General features: G+C 46.3%; 2 protein-coding genes across 6 annotated transcripts in view; one reads left to right on the forward strand and one right to left on the reverse strand.

Moving 5' to 3' along the window:
* The window catches only part of LOC147012084 (E3 ubiquitin ligase RNF157-like), a 31,967-nt gene extending 18,920 nt beyond the window's left edge, over positions 1-13,047 (reverse strand). Inside the window, exons 1-4 of one of the 5 annotated variants that reach the window (XM_085858287.1) lie at positions 12,532-13,047; positions 10,226-10,344; positions 4,104-4,192; positions 926-1,033 (exon numbers count right to left, since the gene is read on the reverse strand). In XM_085858287.1, the coding sequence (XP_085714413.1) occupies positions 926-1,033; positions 4,104-4,192; positions 10,226-10,344; positions 12,532-12,619 (404 nt within the window). In that variant the 5' untranslated portion in view covers positions 12,620-13,047. The remainder of the gene's footprint in view (positions 1-925; positions 1,034-4,103; positions 4,193-10,225; positions 10,345-12,531) is intronic. The other 4 variants (XM_085858289.1, XM_085858285.1, XM_085858286.1 and 1 more) reach the window with 4 other exon arrangements.
* Positions 13,048-14,576: 1,529 nt separating this feature from the next.
* On the forward strand, positions 14,577-18,077 carry LOC147012085 (UBA-like domain-containing protein 2). The gene is made up of 3 exons (XM_085858291.1): positions 14,577-14,813; positions 15,360-15,422; positions 16,141-18,077. Exons 1-3 carry the CDS (start codon positions 14,694-14,696, stop codon positions 16,423-16,425), a joined length of 468 nt encoding a protein of 155 aa, XP_085714417.1. The 5' UTR covers positions 14,577-14,693; the 3' UTR covers positions 16,426-18,077.
* Positions 18,078-24,328: the final 6,251 nt, after the last annotated feature.

Here is a 24,328-nt window from a genome sequence, read left to right on the forward strand (position 1 = left end):
CAATGACCACAAATAGCAGCCAGTTCCTCTGGCTCCATGCTCTCCTGATGGACGGTGCACGCATTAATGTCTCGCCCTAAATGGAAACACCAGCAAGACGGTTTATAGCTGGGTCAAGACTAACGCAGGCGAGACAGCTCAAACTCAAAGTCAAGTACGCACATCTGTTGGCTTTCCTGCCAGCCCTAACAATTTAACACCAACAATTACCTTAAACAGCACAAACCCAAAACAAGAACGTCACGATATGCAAAGGTCCTTTGATCAATAGAATGAGCCACAACAGTAGATGAGAGTCTTCAAACATTGAATTTCTTCAGCGAGCTGCCTTGCACAACTCGGGAACCACATAATCTTCTCTCATTCCCATTTATAACCACGAGAAAGAATCCCCGTTAATGTTCTTACTGCTCAAAGGAGCTCACCTTTTGTCGGCAATTCAAAATGCGGAAGTAACCAGATAATTCTCACACTCGGCAATTATTCTATACAGGTCAAAGACTAACCCCAACAGTCATAACCTGTTCTCCTTTCAGACAAAGCTGTTCGATTACATAGCTCACCTTGGAAAACATTGCACAATCATAAAGGGTGATTCACAAAAATGTACCCATTTGAAAAATGTTTCAAAATCTTTATGATGTAGAAATGTTTAAATATAGTGAATTATATAGGGTAAGCATGAAAATTTTTTGTAACAAATGTATTTTGACCAATATATATATATATATATATATATATATATATATATATATATATATATATATATATATATATATATATATATACACATATATATATATATATATATATACACATATATATACATACATATACATATATATATATATATATATATATATATATATATATATATATATATATATATATATACATACATACATACACACACACACACACACACACAAACTTCTCCCCTGCTCTTCGAGCCGAAGGAGCTGCATTAAAGCAACCACGAAAGGCTACACCTGAGCCCTTTGCTGTTTCAAACTGTGCCAGAGTTCCTCCACAGCTGCAAAGACATTCACAAATAGTACATGCATGAGAATCCCAATGATACACCCCCGCAGCTGCCAGACCAGTTTCATCGCTTATTGGCGAATCATCAGTGATAGTATAGACAGAAATGCATACCAATGAGGCTCCCAAACATGTACTACTTTCTTTCATGTTGATTTCTTTTGGACGTGCAAATGTCGTGGACGTGCAAAACATAAATGAATCATCTGAATGAATATTTTGTTATTGCTGCAGGTAGCCCATGGCAGGAGCAACAGAGGAGTGAATTGTCATTGTCGATAAGAATTTGAGGTGAAATCAGTGATAGGAGTGCAGAGTGGGTTTAGAAGACAATTCCTGAGACATGATGCACCAACCTCGAAGACTACACGTCGTATAGTTTCAAAGTGGAAAGGGCAAGCTCTGAAGAACAATAATGCAGGACACTCTAGATATCTGAGGAATATTCAAACTCCAGAGACAGTAAACAGAATTAGCGAAGTGATTGTGTGTAGCCTTAAAAAAAGAAACAAGGTGCATTTCACACGAAATTTCAGTCTCAACTTCAAAGCAGTCATTAGGGTGTTAAAGTTTCATCTGAAGGCTTTCCTTTACAAAATTCAATTGATTTGGCAGTTAACCTCAGATGATGGGCATCAGCATATGAATTGTATGTGCGATTCAGTGAGATTATTGATCAGGCAGGAATTGACAATTTTCAGGGATGAATGTCGTGATGCCTCAAAACCATTCGAGTAATAGAGAAACCAACACAGTTTGATAAGTTACCTGTCCACGCCCCAAGAATAATGACATGGTGTGGTCTCGGTAATCGTTGGATTTACGGTGCATACTTTTTTTTGCTGATGAGGATACAAAGGAAGAGATGGCTGTGAATATTGAGGAAGGGGTGGCTGTGAATGCCGACCGTTAGGTACACACATTGAACACATTTTTCTGGAGTCGTTTGCGAAATGTTCCTGGTGCCTGATTTCAACAGAACGGAACAACTGCACATACAGCTCTCAGCTTGCCCATGCAGTGGCTCAATAATCACTTTTAGTGTAGTAGATAGTCGAAAAATCGTGCAAATTATGATACAAGCATCAATTTTGGCATTTCTGTTCTGCAGGGCTTTCTGACCAAATCTGCCTGATTGGCCATTTGAAAATCCAAATGTTGAAAAAAAAAAAACTTCAAAAAGGTTTGAAGTCACAGCTGGCTGAAATTCTTGAAGCGCAAGTGAACATCCCAGACAGAGAACCAAGGGGAGATGCAGTCATCATTTATGGCTCAGCACTTATCAATGCCCTACCTCCACGCACTTCAAAGATATTTGATGACTATGCTAAAGAAGACATCATCCCAAAGGTGGAATCCTATGGTGCCAGATACGAGAGGGTGGACATAGTGTTTAATGTGTACAAGAAGTCAAGTCTGAAGTCCGAGGCAAGGTTGAAAAGGGGGCAAGGAATCAGAAGAAGAGTGACAGGATCCAGTAAGACCCCAAGTAACTGGAGAAACTTTCTTCGAGATGACAGCAACAAGACTGAGCTGTTTCATTTCCTTGCAGAAAAGATGTGTGAAGCACAGACGACAAGCACAGTCATTGTCACAAAAGGAGAAGATGCCATTAGCAACACAAGGAAGTCACTGAATGCTGTGTCTCCACGTTGTCATGAAGAAGCTGACACTCGAATATTTGTAGACGTCAGGGATGCAATGAAGGATGGTAGCAAGTCCATTATCATTAAGGCTAATGACATGGACGTACTAGTCATAGCAATACGTGTACTGCCATCCTTAGAGGAACGAGGTCTTGAGAACATGTGGATTGCCTTTTGCCAAGGAGCCAAGGTGCAATGGATTCCAGTCCATGAGGTAGTTTCTGCAATAGGGCCTGAGAAAGCTAGAGGGATCCCATACTTCCATGCGTTCACTGGATGTGACGTCGTGTCTGCCTTTCGCGGTAAAGGGAAGAAAACTTGGAACGTCTTTGATGATGTTTCTGAAACATTCACCAATCTCAGCCAGCATCCAACATTGATTCGTGATCTTGACCTTTTTGAATTTTTTTTTTTTTCAAATTTTTCAAAATTTGGATTTTCAAATGTCCAATCAGGCAGATTTGATGAGAATCCCCTGGAGAACAAATGTGCAAATTTGATGCTTGTATTATCATTTGCATGATTCCTCTCAAAAATTGCTGTTATCTGCCCCACTATTTGCTGGCAGATTAATTTCCCACCGATCTGTATTTCCTTGGCTTTCAAAACCTCCTGATCTCTCACCTTCAGATCGTTTTCTGTCGTGATTTGTGAAGGAAATTGTTTTCAAAGACAACCAAATGAACATTCCTGAACTCAAACATACTGTACCGAGGGTTATTTCTCGACTCGCATTAAACGATTAAATCTGTCTTCAGAAAGTATTCCACACGTATCCATGAATATGCAGAAGTTAGGGGAGAACATTTAGTCTTCGGACAAACAAAACTTTACGACTTCCTTTCGGTATCATATAAATTACATGGTCTTGCATTAACAAGAGCAGATTTAACTAGAAGGGCATTCGGTAGAGCGCATACCTACACCACGTAGTGCCTGATCCACAAGAACATATCGGGCCTAATACATTATTGAATAACATGCTATATATCGTTTTTGGCCCTATCCCTCAATGGTGAAGAAGCCCCATCCAAAGCCGTGATCTTTTCTCATCCTTTAAACCACCCGCACTCAACCCAAAATTTTGCTTTTGAATCCACCTTATCCACCCCTTGTGTTCTCCCCTCACCCTCATCGTTACCTGCATCCGTTGTTTGTCCATCTCCAGCTACCTTCTCCCTCCACCCTATTGGCGTTTCCCTTTTCTCCTGCTGTTCCCCTTTTTATGTTGAGTCCTGATCTGTTCTGTGTCTGAGTTCTTCCACGAGCCTAGACCATGTATTAAATAAATAAACCCCCGGGCTACCAGAATAAACCTTCGGGCTGTTTCACGGTTTTGAAATATTTAAAATTGAGGAACATTTTCCAAAAGATAGGTACCAACGAGGCGGCGGGTCGAACGAGAGGTACTCTTACTTGACCAGACGCAAAGAGTCTTTTCTGATGTTCACCAAACTGTGCAGAGCTCGCACCGGCTCGTTCGGAGGTGGATTGGAATATGGAAACTGAAGGAAGAGGAAAAAAAACGTGACTGTCATCTAATCATGTAAAACCCAATTATAAGTATTAAAGGGAGAGAGAGCAAATAAAGTAAAATATAAACACAAAGACTCGCTTCACAGCACAGATACCAACAAGCCCCCAAGACTGAATTGCATAACGTTTGCCACAAGGTGTTGAAGGGCAACAGCAAGGGTCAATTTATTTCAAGATGTTGAATGTTGGACTTGTTCAACAACAAAAAAAAGAGAGGGACAGAGATATCAGCGATGCCACATTAACAGTGTTCAGTGAGTGCCGACAACCAGCCGGATAATCTGCAAAAATGGTCAGGAACGAAAACTACAGTAAAACAAAATGCACCATTTGGTTGCTTCACTTCCTCAGCCAATGGTTGGTGGTTGTCAAAAGTCATTCCTGCCAATTTCAAAGTTCTTAGGAAAATAACAATTGGGTTATCGAAAGTCATCAATGGATTTCGATAACAGGTGACATTTCCTCACAGGATGAAGGATCTCACATTACATTTTTTTTAGCAACGTAAGGACCACATGACATCATTGAAGGTTAGATCCGTAGTTGTCACATCAGGTCGAGCAACTCTATTCAAGATTGTGAACAGATTAACAAGGTTGGGGGTGTAAAATTTAAAATCCGCAGAACCATCTACCTCCTACCTTCAACTCACCCCCCCTCCCCTATTCTTCCCATCCACAACCAGTCTGGAAATTACTTCAAAAACCAACAATGATAGTAAATCCTTGCTATAATTCACAGACGTGCGTACGTGTGTGCGAGAGAGACATGTCGCATGACTCTTCCTCCAGTTCTGGGCCAATTACATCCAGATTTGCTGCATTGAATCCACATGATCCCAATGAATGCATAGGGGTGTTTTTATCTTCGCCGATGGTCTTTGGGAAGGGGGGGGGAGGTTTGGGGGGAAAGGAGGGGGGGTGACGTAAATTCTCTATGTAAACGTGTATCGAGTGGCGCCACCTTGATGGGTATTACAAGACCCACCATTTACAGTGCAGTGTTCCTATCCCCACATTTTCCAGTGCAGTGAGACATTTTGAATTATAAGCAGTTTGTAATTTTTTTTATAAGCAGTAGGTACATTTTTGCTTCTACGTAACTAGAGGTTTAAAAAAAAAAATCTTAACCTCTCGAGCTGTCAGTTGCCTATACACCACCCATAAAGGTATGTGCCAGAAGAATGTGGTGCATGCTCGGAACGAGATTGCCCGCAGGGCGGGTAATCTGCTAGTATATATAAAAGCCAGTACGTTTTTCTCCCCTGCCCCTCAAAAAGGGTCGGGGACTCAGGACATTAAAATGGGCTCCGTACAACAGATAATCCATCCTTGTGCGTTTGTGTATTCTTAGCTTTCATATTACACACAGATCTATTCCTCATACCCCCCGAAAGGCAACTCATTGGTTGGACAGCTGGCACGACCCCAACCTCAATTGTAATCTGAAAAAAAAACAAAAAGTCTTACTTTTCAAACATTTTTGGACAAGTCCACACTGTATACGTTATCGATGTATGACACAATGCACGGCTGCTCTGCTGAACAATTGCTCATCTCAAGTCCACACAACAGCACACGACACACTCTTTTGGACAAGCGAAATCATTCTTTGAAACCCCTCTTTGGGATTCCCAGAAAGCTGTCTCAGGTGTTCAACTATATTAACCAGGTGTATGGGACTGTTATTCAATTTTGTCTTAATTTGACCAGATGATTTTGAAAGGTGACTTGGATAGATTAGACTGTACCAAGTGATGTTAACTGAAGACCCTCCGTCACAACCCCCCCCCCCCACTCCTCATGCCCCACTCCAAATGGAGGGGCAGGTTTCAAAAATATGAAAGATCTGCTTTGATGTATAGATTGATGTTAATCCGTGATTATTGTCTTGTCTATGTTTGTGCTCCCATTCCGCTTACTCGACCCCTCTCCTGGATACCCCACCTTTGATGACCAATAATTATCTGGGTATTTTAACATGTTTTCATCCCCAGTCCAATCTTGGTGGGATGACGAGTCCGCTGAGTACAGACTTGTCAGGTCAGGTCAGGTATGGGAGCATGTGTCAGAACAGCGCGTCGCTGCGTCCACTTTCCGCCAGTACTCCAGGGGCCTCCGTCTGGCCATCCCCCAGGCAGATGCCAGGCCCATCCCCATCTCCTTGAGATGATGGTCAACCTGCTGCAACCACGAGGCACGTGGTCGGCCCACTGGCCTCCTCCACTCATGAGACTCCCTCGCTGAGAGAATCTGGTGAGCAGGATCAGCGTCAGGAAAACGAGCCACATGTCCATACAGCCGCAACTGACGCTCACGGACTATGCAGGTAACAAATCTCATCCGAGTCTCTCTCAGCAACCACTCATTGGACACAAAATCTGACCAGCGATAGCCAAGGATTTTTTTTTTTTTTTTTTTGTATACCTTGGTCGAGGCTCGTATGAGAGCTAACACACAACTCACAGCAAGGAGGCATGAGACAAGAGGGGCAGGAGTGGAAGGGACAAAACAGTGGGGAACAGACACATTAGGTGAACTGTGGAAGGGAGAGGGAAGGGGATGGGACGGGGAACATGGCGAGGGGAAGATGGACATTAAAGGGACTTTCAGGAAGGAAGGAGAATTCAGGAAGGAGAATTCAGGAAGGAGAAAGCAGGAGAATTGAAGGAAGTGGGCTTGGGTGGATTATCGGGGGTAGAAAAGATCGAGGATTTGGATGGGGGAAGATAAGAGGTGGTGGTGAACAGCTGTTTTGAAAGCCTGGAGGGAAGAATGGGAAAGAATAGAGTGAGGAAGTTTATTCCAAAGGCGGGAAAAAAGAGGAATGAAAGAGTGAAGATGAGCAGTGATTCGTGATTTTGGTAGTTTTACCAGAAGGGGGTTGTTGGCGGACCTTGAGCGCCCTGTGGAAATGTGGTTGGGACAAATCGCAGAGAGAGCAGGGGGGCAAGGCTGGAGAGGAGTCGGTAGAAGACAGAAAGACCACCGACCAACCTGCGGTGATTGAGTGAGAGGCCCAAAGACTCAGCTTCATTGCGGGAGATGCCAATGATCTTAAAAGCCCTGGTTTCGACAGCGTGAAGTCGAGAAAGGTGGGAGGCAGGAGCACCAGCCCAGAGGGGAGAGCAGTACTCCATCAGGCTACGGACAAAAGCTTTGTAAGTGGTCAGGAGCTCAAGAGGGCCGAGGAAGGACTTTGCACGACGGAGGATTCCCAGTCGGCGACTGGCTTTTGAGGCAAGGTTGGAAATGTGACTTTCCCAGGAAAGGTCATGGCAGATAGTGAGACCCAGAAGCTTGAAAGAAAAGACTTCTTCCAGAGGATTGTTGAGAAAGTGGATGGGGGGTTTTGTAAACGGTCCTTTCGAAGAGACATAGTGAGAGTGTGAGATTTGTCTGGATTGAAAGACATGTTCCACGTGTTGGACCAGTTTGTGATTTTATCCAGATCTGCAGTGAGCGAAGAAGCTGCTGCTTGCCGGTCTGAGGGATGACAGATGGTACGGCAGAGGGTTGAGTCATCGGCAAAGAGAAATAGAGGATTTTCCAGAGAGTCCGAGAGATCATTGATGAAAACCAGAAAAAGAACAGGGCCCAGAACGCTACCTTGAGGAACTCCAGCCTGCACAGGAAGAGGGGATGAAAGAACTCCATTTAGGGCCACACGTTGACTGCGACAGGAGAGGAAGTCTGCGAGCCATGAGTGGAGATGGCCTTGAATACCATGGGCAGAGAGTTTGGTGAGTAGGGCAGGGTGCCAGACTGTGTCAAAAGCACGTGATATGTCCAGGGATACGGCTCGGATTTCCTGTCTGGCATTGAGGACCTCCATCCATTGATGGGAGAGCAGTAGCAGCATATCTAGGGTAGAGTGACCTGGTCTGAAACCAAATTGATGATTGGAAATCAAGCCATTGGAGAAGAGGAAGGATTTCATGTCTGAAGCGATGATGGATTCCATAACCTTGCTGATGATTGGGAGAAGGCTGATTGGTCTATAGTTACAGGGATCTGTTTTTGCACCTTTTTTATGCAGGGCAATTCCTCTTTTATGCAGATTCTCCGAAGAGACCTGGTACCAAAGGAATTAAGTCTCCGTCTAAGATCCTTGGTCAGAGTCCAAGTGTCGCATCCATAGAGCAAGACTGGAAGTACCAATGACCTGAAGACTCGGACTTTCGTCCTCCCGCACAGGTACTGGCAGCGCCACACCCCATGATCCAGTGAATCCATGACTCCCCAGGCCCGACCCAGACGTCTATTGACCTCTGACTCACAGCCAGCAGAGACATGAATATCACTGCCAAGGTAAGTGAATCTCTCCACGACCTCAACATCCTCACCACAAACAGACACAGACATGACAGCAGCATCCAAGATGTCACCGAAAGCCTGGATCTTAGTTTTGACCCAAGAAACCCGTAATCCCAGCGGCTCCGACTCCTCATTCAGCACCTCGAGGGCCCCCAAAAGGATATCTAAAGTTTCCGCAAAGATGACTGCATCATCTACAAAATCAAGGTCTGAGATCTTGACATTCCCAAACGATGCACCGCAGCTTGATCTCTCCTACATCCTCCCTAAAATCCAGTCCATACAAGTGCTGAAAAGTGTGGGGGCAAGTACACATCCCTGACGAACTCCAGTAACAACTGGAAATAAGTCAGAGATGGAACCACCACACTTCACAGCACTCTCAGTACCAGAGTAGAGTTCAGACATCAGATCGATCAGTTTTGGTGGCACCCCACGAAGACCAAGAATCCTCCAGAGGACATCCCGATTCACTGAATCGAACGCTTTACAGAGATCAACATAGGCTGCAAGCAGCCCCTGCCGAAACTCTCGTCTGCATTCAGTGAGGACATGAAGAGCAAGGATACGGTCAATCGTTGACCTCTTTGGTGTAAAGCCTGATTGCTCTGGACGCTGGTGCTCAAGCAGATGGTGGCGAACCCTATCAATAATTATCCGAGCAAAGACCTTGCCCGGCACTGAGAGCAGCGTCACCCCTCGGTAGTTGTTGCAGTCTTGGCGAACACCCTTCCCTTTCCAGAGAGGGACAACAAGGCCCCTCTTCCAATCAGTTGGGATGATGCCTGTGTTCCAGGCAGAGCACAAAACTGCATGCAACGACACGAGAGCAGCATTTCCACCAGCCTTGAGAAGTTCAGCATGGATGCCACAGATCCCTGGAGCTTTGCCCCGTTTCAACTGGTTCACCGCAGCCCGTGTTTCCACAAGCGAAGGTGGACCACAGTTGATTCGAGGGTCAAGTACAGACTTGGTCGGGGAAATAATTTGGAATTTGTTCAGGGTGCAAGCAACGATTCACCAAAACTGTCAAATACCATTTTCTTGGTAAGAAAATATTTTCTTAAAATAAGGAGTTTCCTTGAAACAAGAAAACCAAGAGAATGTTTTTTCGAGCCACAAGAAAATTTATTTTCAGAAAACATTTTCGATGAAATTATCTTTGGCAGTGACGGTCGATAAACAAGAGAAACACTGAGGAACTCTCAACATTCACCAGGTACGGTAATGGAAGCCGACGAGACACCCGGCTCAACATCCATCCGAGGGATGGACAACTCCTTGAAGCAATGCCACTGCCTGCGATAAGAAGTCCGAGATTTTGTTGTCAGGTAGAAAACGAAAATCAAACCCAGACTGCATAACTTAAAGGTGAGTGCGTTACCTCGGAGCTATCTTGCACGCCCTTTTGTGCGATCATTGGTGGAGTGGAGCTGAGAATGGTGGTTTATTGGCAAACACAGTGTGTACAATGCTTTCATGAATAGGCCTGTTCCAAATGAAACCCCGATTTGGTCGTATCATACATGTATCAAACTACAGCAATGTCAACAACCACCACGATACATTTATTACAAATTCCCTCATGGGCATTCCCTCACGAGGCGTGCATGGTGGCATGCACTATTCCTGGTCATCCTGAAGAGGAATTCTTCACGAGACAGCTGCCCGCTTCACTTTGCTTACCGGGAATGGACGGCATCCCAGGAAATTCAGATCTGAGTTCTCTCCAAACAGGTAACTCTCAGGACTGCTGGTTTCAAACTTCTCTCCACCCATATAAAAGTGGTTAGAAAAATAATTACCTGTGGATACACAGGGTAATCAATGAAACTTTAAAAAACATTAATGTACCAAACGCGGTGAAAATCAGAGCAATCGTATTGTGCAAGAAACTGTGGAATACATTTGGAGCATAAGTTGCTGATATTGTGGAAGAAAAAGGCTGAAAAAGCATTGGTATGACAAAATATAACGACTTGAACGCTGGCAAAAGGTCTTTTGGGCCTTTGGTACTGCCACATGTGCTGGCCATGTCATCTCATCTCTTATTCCAGGTCACACTCCAAAAGAAGTAGAGTACGCACAGGGAAATTGACAACAGGGATATTAAAACCTGACGAGAACAATCAGCAACTCCAGAGAAGCCTGGTGTTGGCTCAGTGGCTCAGGTGGCGGCTTGGGATCCAAGGGTCCCGAGTTCAAGCCCCGTCGGCCGCTGAATTAAGTCACCAGGGGGTTGACTCAGCCTGTCATCCTTCCGAGGCCGGCGAAATGAGTACCAGTTCCAGTGTGTGTACTGGCAAAGGGGCACTGCATCAGCGACACAGTCACGCTTCAATAAATGATAACTACTCTGGCAGCTAAGCTGCCATACGACCACCACCACCAGAAACTGCAGAGGAATGGGAAATGGAGTGATTGGGGAGTCAGTGCATCCGGGGGGAGGGGGGGCGTCACTGGGGGAACGCGCTGGGGAAGGTATGTGTGGCGGTCTTTGAGGGGAGTGCAGGGGGCGGGGGAGTGCAGGGGGAGGGGTGGGAGTGCAGGGGGTGAGCACGGGGAGGGCTGTCGCTGGGGGGAACGGACGGGGAGGGCGGTCGCTGGGTGGGAGGGGGGAGCTAAGCTGCCATACGACCACCACCACGAGCAACGCCAGAGGAATGGGAATGGAGAGTGATTGGGGAGTCGGTATGTCCGGGGGGGGTGAGTACAGGGGGAGCGGTCGCTGGGGGGGACACGTGGGGAAGTCAGTCGCTGGGGGAAACGCGTGGGGGAAGTCAATCGCTGGGGGGAACGCGTGGGGGAAGTCAATCGCTGGGGGAAGTCAATCGCTGGGGGGAACGCGTGGGGGAAGTTAATCGCTGGGGGGAACGCGTGGGGGAAGTCAATCGCTGGGGGGAACGCGTGGGGGAAGTCAGTTGCTGGGGGGAATGCGTGGGGGAAGTCAGTTGCTGGGGGAATGCGTGGGGGGCGGTCGTTGGGGGGAACGCGCGGGAGGGCGGTCGCTGGGGGAAACGCGCGGGGAGGGAGGGCGGTCGCTGGGGGCCCGCGTGGGGCGGGCGGTCGCCGGGGGACCGCGCGGGGAGGGCGGTCGCTGGGGGGACGCGCGGGGAGGGCGGTCGCTGGGGGGACGCGCGGGGAGGGCGGTCGCTGGGGGAACGCGCGGGGAGGGCCGTCGCTGGGGGAACGCGCGCGGAGGGCGGTCGCTGGGGGAGCGCGCGGGAGGGCGGTCGCTGGGGGAACGCGCGGGAGGGCGGTCGCTGGGGAGGAGGGTGGTCGCTGGGGAGGAGGGCAGTCGCTGGGGAGGAGGGTGGTCGCTGGGGAGGAGGGCAGTCGCTGGGGAGGAGGGCGGTCGCTAGGGGGAACGCGCGGGGAGGGCGGTCGCTGGGGGAACGCGCGGGGAGGGCGGTCGCTGGGGGAACGCGCGGGGAGGGCGGTCGCTGGGGGAACGCGCGGGGAGGGCGGTCGCTGGGGGAACGCGGTCGCTGGGGGAACGCGCGGGGAGGGCGGTCGCTGGGGGAACGCGGTCGCTGGGGGAACGCGCGGGGAGGGCGGTCGCTGGGGAACGCGGTCGCGGGGGGAACGCGCGGGGAGGGCGGTCGCTGGGGGAACGCGTGGGGAGGGTGGTCGCTGGGGGAGCGCAGGGGGACGGTCGCTGGGGGAAACCCGCGGGGAGGGCGGTTGCTGGGGTGGGGGGCGCTCGCTGGGGGGAACACTTGGGGAGGGTGGTCGTTGGGGGAGGGCGGTCGCTGGGGGAACGTACGGGGAGGGCGCTCGCTGGGCAGGAGGGTGGTCGCTGGGGGGAGGGCGGTCGCTGGGGGGAAACGCGCGGGGAGGGCAGTTGCTCGGGGGAGCGTGCAAGGGGGGGGGGGGTCGTGCGATGAGTGCCATTCCAGCTCTTCATCTTTCACTGATAATAAGTCGTGTTACGTGGAAAACTATCCTTATAAACAGTAACCTCGCCCCACGGCCCGAGCGACGGTTGTTACCGGCCTTCAGTGGGAACCTGTACGCAGAGTTCAAGGCAATGTCCACCTCCTCCACGCCTGCTTGCTGCCTGCCGAGGAGAGAGCCCATGATGATCCCAGCCGGAGTGCCGGGAATCCGTTGAGTGCGCCACAGAACGAGCGCCCGAATGAGAAACTATCCGAGCGCCGTCCCGCACCAGTCGTGTCGGCCACGAACACAAATCTTCGAAATAAGAACGAGTCAGGTCCTCACTTTCCACATTCTTCGAGATCCACTACCATGACTTAATAACATAATTAAATATAACCTTCGAGACGGGCCTCGCACATTCACGTCAGCCTCGGCACCATAAATCGGCTTGAACAATAAACGCTCGGGGGTTGGGCCAGAGCCCAAACATCGCGAGGGGTGGGGGGTGGATTGTGGGATTCGAACCGAATGTTGTCAGAGGATTGAAAACAGATATGGAAAGGAGGCGGGCAAGCGAGCACAGGATTCGGACATTCTTCAGGGTCGGGGTTGGGTGATACCAAATATGGCCGAGGGGGGTTGGAAGATACCAAATATAACGAGGGGGTTGGAAGATACCAAATATAACGAGGGGGTTGGGTGAGACCAATATGGTGAGGGGGGTTGGGTGAGACAAATATGGCAAGGGGGTTGGGTGAGACCAAATATGGTGAGGGGGGTTGGGTGAGACCAAATATGGTGAGGGGGGGGTTGGGTGAGACCAAATATGGTGAGGGGGGTTGGGTGAGACCAAATATGGTGAGGTTTGGAGTGCGTATATGAAACATGGGATTGGGATGCTAGTTCTGAAACGATATAATGGCAGTTTCCTCCATAACGTAAATAATGATAATATGAGTTTCTTTGCAAGACACTAGTAAATACAACGCAGGAGGAGACGATTACCCATTAGACCCGTCAAGCCATCGCAGTGGTGACCAACCTATTGTTGTTTGTTCGTGCTCTCCGTCTTTTTAAAATAGTGAGCGTCCCGAAAGGAAGCAGCACGTACTATTTTTAGTCTTTGGATGACTGCGAGGGTTTGAACCACCCACCTCCCAACCGCAGAGTGGACGCTCCAACCATTCATAAGAACAATCCCATTTTTTGAGACCGACCTATCATCAGCCGCCGGCGTCGTCTCTGATGACATCAGAATGGTGCTTCTGACGTTGTACAGTATTAACATTGGACCTCACCCCATGAAAAAGGGAGCAGGAGGAGATGATGAGCTTATGAAGAAGAAGTGTAGGAAACAGAAGAGGTAGCGAAGAAGAAGATTTTTAGGCAGTGGATGTAGATTGTAGAGGAAGAAGAAGACGTTTTTTTTTTTTTTTTTGCGAGTAATGTTTTTAATTTTTTTTAACTTTTTTTTTACAATTAGTATGTTCCATAATGTTAAAATAGAATCCACGGTTTCATCCAATATGTTAATTATATCACCGCGTGTGGAAGGAATCTTGACATCGTTTGAGATATCGGAGATGATGACGTAATGCTCCGCGATGCGGCACCACCTCCATGTCTGTCCAGCTTCCGGTCGGATTCTGTCCGATCTCAATGGAAGATTCATCACCGGATATAAAAGGAAGCGAACTGGCGAGCGCAGAACGACTCCAGCATGAACACGTCGATGCTGACGTCAGGACACGTGTTGTTGGTTGATGTTCCTTTTCGATATCACGTGATCGGCAAAAACATCACAATCCATGTGGAGCTTCCATGAGCGTCGGTTCTTCCGAAGCAGTTTCAGGATTCAAGGCATTTAAAGAATGCGTTGGGTGGTTTGCCATTGCCTGCTCTGCGGATTACCAGAGTATGACTGAAACAAGATATGGCGAGGGGGCCGTGACCGTGAGAACACGTAACCACAGCAGAGAGGAGCACAGACACCCCAACCCATCGGGACAATAAATAAATAATTCCATTGTTGTGGTTGAGGAAGGGGGAATGAATGAATGAATGAATGAGGGGTGTGGAGAGAATGAATGAATGAATGAGGGAGGGAAGAGAGGAGGAGGAGTCGAAATGGATCCGTGGGGTGGAGGTTGTTGTTGTTGTTGTGGTGGTTGCCGGTGGGGGCTGAGGGAGGGTTCTGGGCTCCACGTCTCAACCAAACACATAACAAACGGGCCCGGTTCGTCAGGACGGACAGAGGGACACGGTGGGAACGATGTCTGCCAACATAGAGGAGCTCAGACGACAGATCCTGGTGGGACAGTTCGTGGGGATTACCGGTTGTGCCTCGGAGCAGGCGAGGCAGCTCCTGCAGGCGGCTCGTTGGCAGTTCGAGGTTGGTTCTCAGTCGTGATGTCCCGATCGGGCTCGTTGTCCCTTCCCTTTGACGCGTCCAACGTGTTGTCCTTGGCGTTGTTACCATCGGCAGGATTTTCGCGTCCACGTGTTTGCATTCAGGACAGCCGGCTCAACGCCCACTCCCAAACGGGAGTTTGTAGTTCGTTACAATTCAATGAGGGATGAAACCTGGATTAGACGGCTCAGAGGCAACAACACTATGACTATGATCATCTGAGCTGTGTTGCGACCTTGTTATTGTTTGTGGGTGGTGGGATCTCATGCACGGGAGGTCGCCTGGTGGTGGTGGGAGGGGGGCTTCTCGATTGTGTTGGTGGTGGTGGTGGTGGAAGGACGAAAAGGCTTGATAGTGGTTGGAGGAGGCCTCATCAATGGTAGTGGCGAGTCGTGATCTGAGGTTTTGTTGATGGTGGTGGTCGTGGTGGTTGGGTAAATGAATGCGGTATCTATCTCCTGATGGCTTTTGTCCGATAACTCATCCCCTTCCCCCCCCCCCCCCCGTCCCTGTGTTCAAATCCCCCAGACCGCCCTGAGCGAATTCTTTCAGGAGACGGGATTCTCCAACACGCATTCTCAGCACCAGATGGTACGTCTGACCGGTACACACACACACACACACACACACACACACACACACACACACACACACACACACACACACACACACACACACACACACACACACACACAATGTGTTTAGGATTCTGTTGTACACCCACATCCAGGAACCGAAACTCCAAAAACAGTTTGGCAACACCAGTGGGTTTCTTTTTGTTTGTTTTCTTTTTAACTCTCATGTGACTCACAAAGGAATCATAACAATAGAATTGACAGCTGAGCTGACCTTTTGCGAACTCGACAAAATTCATTGTAATAATAATAATAAGAATAATTTCTTTTTTGGAGCCCTTTGTAAACCTACATGCTCTTCACTGTTCAGTTTGCTGCGGCACGTCCACAGGCGGACATCTCGTAAAGAGGAAAGCATGAGAAGGGGCCGGTTAGGTGTGGACCGAGACGTTGAGCGAGCATCAGGGGGTTGCTAAACAATTATGAGCGAACCAAATGATCTGCAGATGGATGGGGAGGGACAATGAGGTGACGTAACAAACTAGCTCTCAGTCTTCACAAGGTTTGTCTTTGTGTGGTTCGAGGGAGACTCGAGTGGGGAAATCCGATATGAATGTACAGGGTTACACTCGGAGGGTGAAGAATGAATGAACGACTGAATGAAAGGGAAAGGAAAGAAATCGGGAAGAATGATGGCTTAAGCTGACATGCACGTGTTGTGCTTCCTCCGGCAGCTCTGCACGCCGGCGAACACGCCCGCGACCCCGCCGAACTTCCCCGACGCTCTCGCCATGTTCTCGAGGCTGTGCACGTCCGACGCCGGGGGCTCGTACGCAGTCAGCCCCGTGGGACCCGTCCCCATGTCTCCACATGGCTCTTGCGCCTCTTTCTGGCCCCCGTCACCCCCCGAGGGGTCCATGCACTGGGTCAATCCGACTTCCACTTGGCCACCGACATCCCAACAACCTTCGACGCATCAGACTCCTCCTGTGGCTTTGGCAGCAGATGGAAAGCGATGAACTTTATTTTACAATTCCCCCCCCCCACTTTTTTTGTTTCTACTCGATTCACTCCCCCACATTTGGAGGACCTAGCCTATAATTAATACCCTAGTTTTTCTCTGCAGTCTACCTGTACCTGTCTTGACACGACTATCGTGTTTTGACTCCCTCGGAAGGCCTCTTGTTTTGGTCGAAAGCATGTGAAGATTTGTGACACTTGTTCACATACACCCATTGCCAATGAACGATGCTGTGGACTTTTGACGAGCCAGTAACCTTGTGTTAGTGCCTGCAACCTTGGATCCATCCAAGCAGAAGGTTTCGTGTCTACACCTTAGTCTTTTATAATCCCACTTTTCTTTTCTTTTTCGTCGCCCGGTGCCTCCAGCAACGGCTAGCGATCCAAGTCGATAAGTAGAGGGACCACGGTAAATGGTCACCATCATGATTCTGTTTTAATTTGTTAAATAGGCACGTAATGGCAACTGTGCACACTTCTAAGGGTCACTTCTCAGTCACCAGATACGAGGTGTCTGCGTCACTCGTCATGCTTCAAGATGACACCCCTTGTGCAATTCCTCCTATCAAGATATGATTTCAGGGAACGTAACTTACATGATGTAGTTATACCCCCACTCCCCCTTTTCCTCATTTCAAGGGATTTGCATGTGGATCATCTTTGAGATCTGTGCTTTGTTGGGAACATGATCAATTTTATCCCCCAGTCCCCCCTCCCCTTCTAGCTGGTATCACCCAGTCCCCCCTCCCCATCTCGGTGGTATCACCCTCTCTCTCTTCTGTGTGGTCCCAAAGCTAGAAGCATGCTTTGCGTGTTTTCAGCACGTGTGTGTGTGTGTGTGTGTGTGTGTGTGTGTGTGTGTGTGTGTGTGTGTGTGTGTGTGTGTGTGTGTGTGTGTGTGTGTGTGTGATGGCCAAGGTACCAACCTTGTACCGAGTTGCCATGCAAGTGCAAGTTCGCTTTTCGTTTCCTATACATTCGACACTCCCAATGACAATAAACCACGTTACCTCTTCCATTCCTCATTGTTTTTATGTAAACATCATTGTGTATATACAGTACAGTATCGTGGAATACCATTATCACCCATATTGTTAAACCTCAGGATAACATTATCTTTCTCACATTGTGAGTGAAACGAAATTTGTGTGTGTGTGTGTGTGTGTGTGTGTGTGTGTGTGTGTGTGTGTGTGTGTGTGTGTGTGTGTGTGTGTGTGTGTGTGTGTGTGTGTGTGTGTGTGTGTGTGTGTGTGTGTGTTGGAGAGGAGTAATCGTTCTTGCACCGAAATGTTTAAATTTACACACCTGGGTGTGCTCGATTTATGGGAATTATTTGTGCAGCTGCAAATCCAGGATCCAGGAGGAGGTTGTGGGTATGGGTAGTGCACCTGGACCTTCATTAATAGAAAAGGAACACAATGGAAGGTTCAAAGTGTTCCAAGCCTTGGGCACAATAAGAAAACAACAGTCGTGCATACTGTATCCGGTTGACTACCATCGTGTTTATGGCAGAAGACGGTTTTTTGTTTTTTTTTGTCGCCATTTTTTTGGGCTTTGTCGCCATCAACTTGGTTACCTGTCATCATCACAATGCCCTTTGTCCATTATATTTACTTACATTAAACTATTAAAGCGGCTTGCCAATATGAAATGTCTTGTGGGTACTTTTTAACGTTAAACTTGTGACGTGAAACGGGCTTGGTACGATATAAACCAACGTCCAGCCCATCTGGTCCAGACCCAAGGTCAAAAACAATGTTTTCATTCCATTGTCTTGTCATCACTTGGCTGAACTTTCGCACACAAAGCACGTGTGTTTATAACGCATAGTACAAACGCCTCAGGGGCACCGGGCACTTTGAACAATGTTCCTTTGATGCCATGCTCATTGCTCAGGTGATTGTTCACATGAATCACAACATGGAATGAGTCAAACGGTTTGAGGAGTAAGATCACGACATCGTAAAAGTATGGACATTTTCTCCTCCACACCCAATTGGGGGGGGGGGGGTGGGGAAACAAAACAATTAAAGACAAAGGGCATGACCATTGCCCTGTATATGTATGACTATCATCATGTCATGCGTGGGATGCTGCATGACTATGTAGTGTATGTAACAAAATGCTAGTTCGGTTGGATAGCGTGACCACCGACGAACTGGGTAGCGTGAGTTTGATTAACCAAAAATGACCGTTCGGATAGTTGCCACTTGCTAGCAGTGGGCGCTGCATCATGGAGCACCGCACTCTTTGGGGGACGTAGAGCAGGGCTGTTCGGAGCAGCATTTAGGTTGTGGACGTTCAACGTCCCACCATCGGTAAATTATATTTGATGAGGTTCGGTGTGTTCACCGTATAAGATTGGTCAGTCATTGGCCTTAATAGGGATACAGCACATGCATGATGGGCCAAATGGCCAATTCTTGTGTCTCAGTTTCTCTGCAAAACTGAATGTGATGTACAGTATCTAGCATTTTAAGAGTTAGGCACTCTGAAAGAGGCCATCTATTTATGACGTACGGACACGCGTCCTGACCGTGTGTAGACTGCACACAATGGTGTGAATCGGAATTCCGCCATATTTGCATATGTCATTGATAAATCTGACGAACCAAATCGCTGCGTCTAAGATCCCCTGAAAATAAATGCAAATTGTCAACAAATGTATGCCAAACACTTGCACACAAACGAGCGTTATCTCAACTCGCACGGATTGAATCAACAAGCTTCTGAGAATACAAGATTCCTATCTGAAGGAAAAACAAGAAAAACATGGTGAACAACAGATCAAAGATATGTTTTCGAAACAAGTTAATCGATGCATGCTTGGGAATTACACAAGCTAACAATAACCAAGGACCTACCCATCAAGGATCTTTGAGGATAGGTGTGTGTGTGTGTGTGTGTGTGTGTGTGTGTGTGTGTGTGTGTGTGTGTGTGTGTGTGTGTGTGTGTGTGTGTGTGTGTGTGTGTGTATATGTGTGTGTAACATTATGTAATTATAACGATAGTTATTTCCTTTAGTGCTTGTATTGGAATAAGCATGAGTCCAAGAAATAAATTGCTATATCAGCCCAGACATATGCAATTTGGTCAGGCAGACTGCAGTAGTGTACACGTCCCTTATAAAGTACATGTCTGACCTGCCCTGGCTAGACGGGGCTCATCAGTCAAAGCCATTATCCACTAGACCCCCAAAATGAAATGCACAGCATCATGAAAAGCACCCGAAGAAGTACCATAAAGAATGCAAATGCATGTGCCAGACCACGACTGAGGCATTTTTGGGTATTTAAAACTTTCATGTGATTGCTGGATGCAAACAGTAAGACCGTCCAACGGCTCCAATCCACGATAAGTAATCTGGAGACGACAATTCTCATAAAGCATTCATATTCAAGGCAACTGTGACGTCTGAAAATAAAAACTGGGGATTTCTCAGTTACGCCCCCTGACCGCTGCCATTATTAGCCCAACTACTGCAGCAACCACAATGGCTTTGGCAGCTTTTTCTTTCCCACGGCGCAGCTTCGCTCAAAGCCAACGACAAAGCAGAGGCTGCAAAGCAACACTGTTTGGCTTTGCTAAAAGAGCCTTTCAAGTGTTTTCGTTTCTTCCCTTCACTGAAAAGGCTCGACAAAAACAGGGGGAACAGGGCAGGATGTTTTGACTGCTTTGCCAGGAACCGCCCGGTAACAATATTATTGCATCGGGGCCTGTTTGGACTGGTGAAAACTCCAGTTTAAGGGACTACATCAGAGCTTCTTCAAGGATCGTTAACATGTGCATTATCAATATAAGAATGGATATCATCAACGGAACATCAATCGAATTAGGCAAACCACCGTGGGAAGCAAGAAGTCGAAGCTGACGTATCGGACGTTAACCCTTCATCGGAGTGAAAGAGGGTTACCCACACACTTGCACACTGTCATCTTTTCTCGGAGCATCTGCACTGCCCTCTTTTCCTCTGACGAAGGGTTAACACCCAAAATGTCAGCTTGTACTTGCTTCCCATGGTGGTCAGCGCATACTCCAATATCAACATAGCGTAGATGCCATCCATCGTTATACCTGTCTGCCAAAGCAGAGTGACGCTACCTTTCACTAATGAGATGAATTTTTCATTCTATTAGCAGTACAACGTGTCCATTTGAGGCACTATGTTGTTTCACAATGCAAGCGACACACCAAACATTTATCAAGCAATGGTCAGAGTAGGGTAAAAGAGGTAAAATAAGAATGGATATGTACAGTATGCAAGTCAACAATATGGATTGCCGAGTTATTGTGGGAAAGAAGCATAAACTAGCAAGAGTAAACATGTTATTCCAGTTTGTGTTTAACAGGAAACAATGTTTGCCGAATCTCAACCTTAATGCAGCTTCCAACCAAGGAGAATCAAGTGCTTTTTTCCCCCTTTCTTAGAAGGTTTTCAAAAATTCCAATGGCATCAGGAAAATGACCCACCACTCGGAAACATGCAAAACACTGGTTGGAAACTACACAAAAGAGGACTAACATGTGTGCAGTCGGTGGAGGGGTGGTTGGAGGAGGGGGGGGGATTTACTCCCACCATAGTAAAAGTATAAGTTCCTTACAAGGTACAAAACAAGTGAAGAATGAGTGATCCAAATTAGCTGCACTGCTTGGATGAAGTGTTTCAAGAATTCTTTTCGAAGGAGACAATTTCATAAACATGATGCAGTAAATACCTTGTATTTATTAACTTGTGCACAGTAAAAGAAAGGGATGGGGGAAAGGATGGTTGAGAATATTAACACAGAGGAAACTAGAGGGGGAGCACTCGGTAGAGTGCAAAACCTCTGCCGCCAATACTGCTGGGTCACTTAAGTGAACCTGATATCCTATTCATTGTAGGTCAAAACGGATCAGACTCTACTGAACCACGATTGAATAAACTAAACTAGATCGACGCGCATGTAGAAATGCCAAAAAAATAAAATCGAAATTTTTTTGAAAAAAAAGGTGCAAAATTTTTTTTTTCCTCTAACAAATTTTTGGGGGGTTGGAAATCACTTAAAACATGTAGAAATGCAAAAAAAAATTCAAATTTTTTCAAATAAAATCGAAATTTTTTTGAAAAAAAGTTGCAAATTTTTTTTTTTCCTCCAACAAATTTTTTTTTTTGGTTGGAAATCGCTTAAAACATGTAGAAATGCAAAAACAAAAATTCAAATATTTTTTCAAAATGGCCGCCATAGCGGCCATATTGGACTTTGGACCATGTCCAAAATCGAATGGGATGATCCTTGGACCATACCTAATCCCCCCACCAAGTTTCGTCGAAATCCGTCCAGGAGTTTTTCCGTAATACTGTTCACAAACAAACAAACAAACAAACAGACAGGGGTGAAAAAAGTAACCTCCGTCCATCTTCGATGGTGGCGGTTAATTACAAACAGGTTAATTCATCAAGAATTACGGACAGGCTCATTCCTCTAGAATTACGAACAGGTTAATTCATCTAGAATTACAGACGGGTTAATTCATCTCGAATTACGGACGGGTTAATTCATCTGGAATTACAGACAGGTTAATTCATCTAGAATTACAGACGGGTTAATTCATCTCGAATTACGGACGGGTTAATTCATCTGGAATTACAGACAGGTTAATTCATCTAGAATTACAGACGGGTTAATTCATCTCGAATTACGGACGGGTTAATTCATCTGGAATTACAGACAGGTTAATTCATCTAGAATTACAGACGGGTTAATTCATCTCGAACTCGAGGGGGAGCACTCGGGAGAGTGCAAAACCTCCGCCGCCAATACTGCTGGGTCACTCAAGTGAACCTAATATCTTATTCATTAAATATGATGTCAACAGTGCTGACAGTTATAGTTCTTTTCTCCAGCATTTTTTTTTTGGGGGGGGGAGGGTTGGAAATCACTTAAAACATGTAGAAATGCAAAAAAAAGAAATCAAAATTTTGTTGAAAAAAAGTTGCAAAAATTTTTTTTTTCTCTAACAAATTTTTTTGGGGGTGGGGTGGGGGTGGAAATCACTTAAAACATGTAGAAATGCAAAAAAAAAATCAAATATTTTTTCAAAATGGCCGCCATGGCGGCCATATTGGATTTTGGACCGAGTCCAAAATCTAATGGCATGATCCTTGGACCATATCTAATCCCCACACCAAGTTTCGTCAAAATCCGTCGAGGAGTTTTTCCGTAATCCTGTTCACAAACAAACAAACAAACAAGCAGTCATAGACTGGTACTTACGAAATCGTCAACTTGACCTCTGACCTTGTCTAATAAAAGTTGTCTCTTGAGAAGGCAGCGACGCAAACCAGAAGTTTCTACGATGATTCTGTACCAAACCATCAAAAATCGAATGTTTTGGATGTTTGACCTCACTGACCTTGACCTTTGACCGATTTTGACCAAAATCTAATCAGCACTAGCCATCACCCTCCTGAATCATGTGGTGTAATTTGACATTGGTAGCTTCTTCCGTTCTCGAGTTATCGTGCCTACAAACAAACAAACAAACAAACAAACAAACAAATAAAAAACCAATGTCACCCGCAGGGTGACCTGTATCTTGCCAAAAGGTGACCACGTGTGGCTTCTTTAAGGTCACACTGAGGTGAACAGAGCTGCTATCCACCAGGAGCGACTCCTTGAGGAATATCTGCCTACGAGAGATTCCGATGAGAATCGTTCTACAGAGTAACCATGAAAAATATGCTTTTTCCTCATAACGTCACCAAATGACGTCATAATGTCTCAAGCTTAACATATCTAGAAAACACTCATCGAGATGTTCAATTTGAGGTACTACACGATATGGTTCCTAAAACTTGAAAATTTGACCTTGGGGTCAAATATGTTTGACCTGAGGCGCTAACCATGAAGGTCAAGGCCAATCGCCACCAAAAATTAATCAGCTGAGCGCCAGACCATGAACTATATTCCCATGAAGTTTTAAGACGATCCGATCAAAATTACTCAAAAAATAAGGGTTTCGTCGACTCCCCTGATTTGCGACAAAGTGACCTTGACCTTTGATGTTGACCTTCAAAATTTTATGCGCTGAAAGGGACCTCTATAGGCCTCTGATATGCAAAGTTACAAAAATTTCCAATGATAACTGTGCTCTGCAGAATTTTTTATACGTGATTACAGACAAACAAACAAACAAACAAACAAAAAAAACCATACAAGCTGACTAACATATCTTGCAAAAACTTCGTTTTGGCAAGATAACAAACAAACAAACAGAAACGGAAGTCATCAATATACTTACGAAATCTTTAGATTTTGTTTATGAAATCTTTAGATTTCGTAAGTAACAAACAGAAAGGGGTGAAAGCAGTAACCTCTGATCTTCGATGGTGGAGGTTAACTGGAAGGGCACTTTGAAGAGCACATACCTCCACCATGCAATGTCTGATCCAGTCGAACATATCGGGCGCATTACATTTTTTATTCATGCTAAATATGGTTTTTAGCCCTATCTCTTAATGGTGAAAAATCACTTTGGTATTTTAACAATCTTTGTATTCGGATCAAGATTCGGATATTCACCAAAATCTAATCATTTTGTCCGTGTCACATACCCAAGCTCTCCACCAAATTTCGTTCAAATCCGTTCACAACTTTTTGAGATATCCTGTTCGTAAATAAACAAGAAAAAGACGTGCAGAGGACGAAACTTGCAAAATCCACCCCTCTGTCAAAAGGTTGCCATGGATACATAAAAATTGTCCATTTCATTAAGTCTACAATTCACAATCTTAATGAAAGTTCAGGTCAATCGGATGAAAATGGATTATTTTTCAGATTGAAATTGATGATTTTAGATGTTTATCCTTGAGTTGACCTTTCACCTTTGACCCCAAAAATAGTTGGTTTCCCAATCCAGTGA

This window comes from Eptatretus burgeri, chromosome 15, assembly GCF_056783735.1.
Source record: "Eptatretus burgeri isolate ZD-2024b chromosome 15, Ebu_testis_v1, whole genome shotgun sequence".
Classification (NCBI taxonomy): domain Eukaryota; kingdom Metazoa; phylum Chordata; class Myxini; order Myxiniformes; family Myxinidae; genus Eptatretus; species Eptatretus burgeri.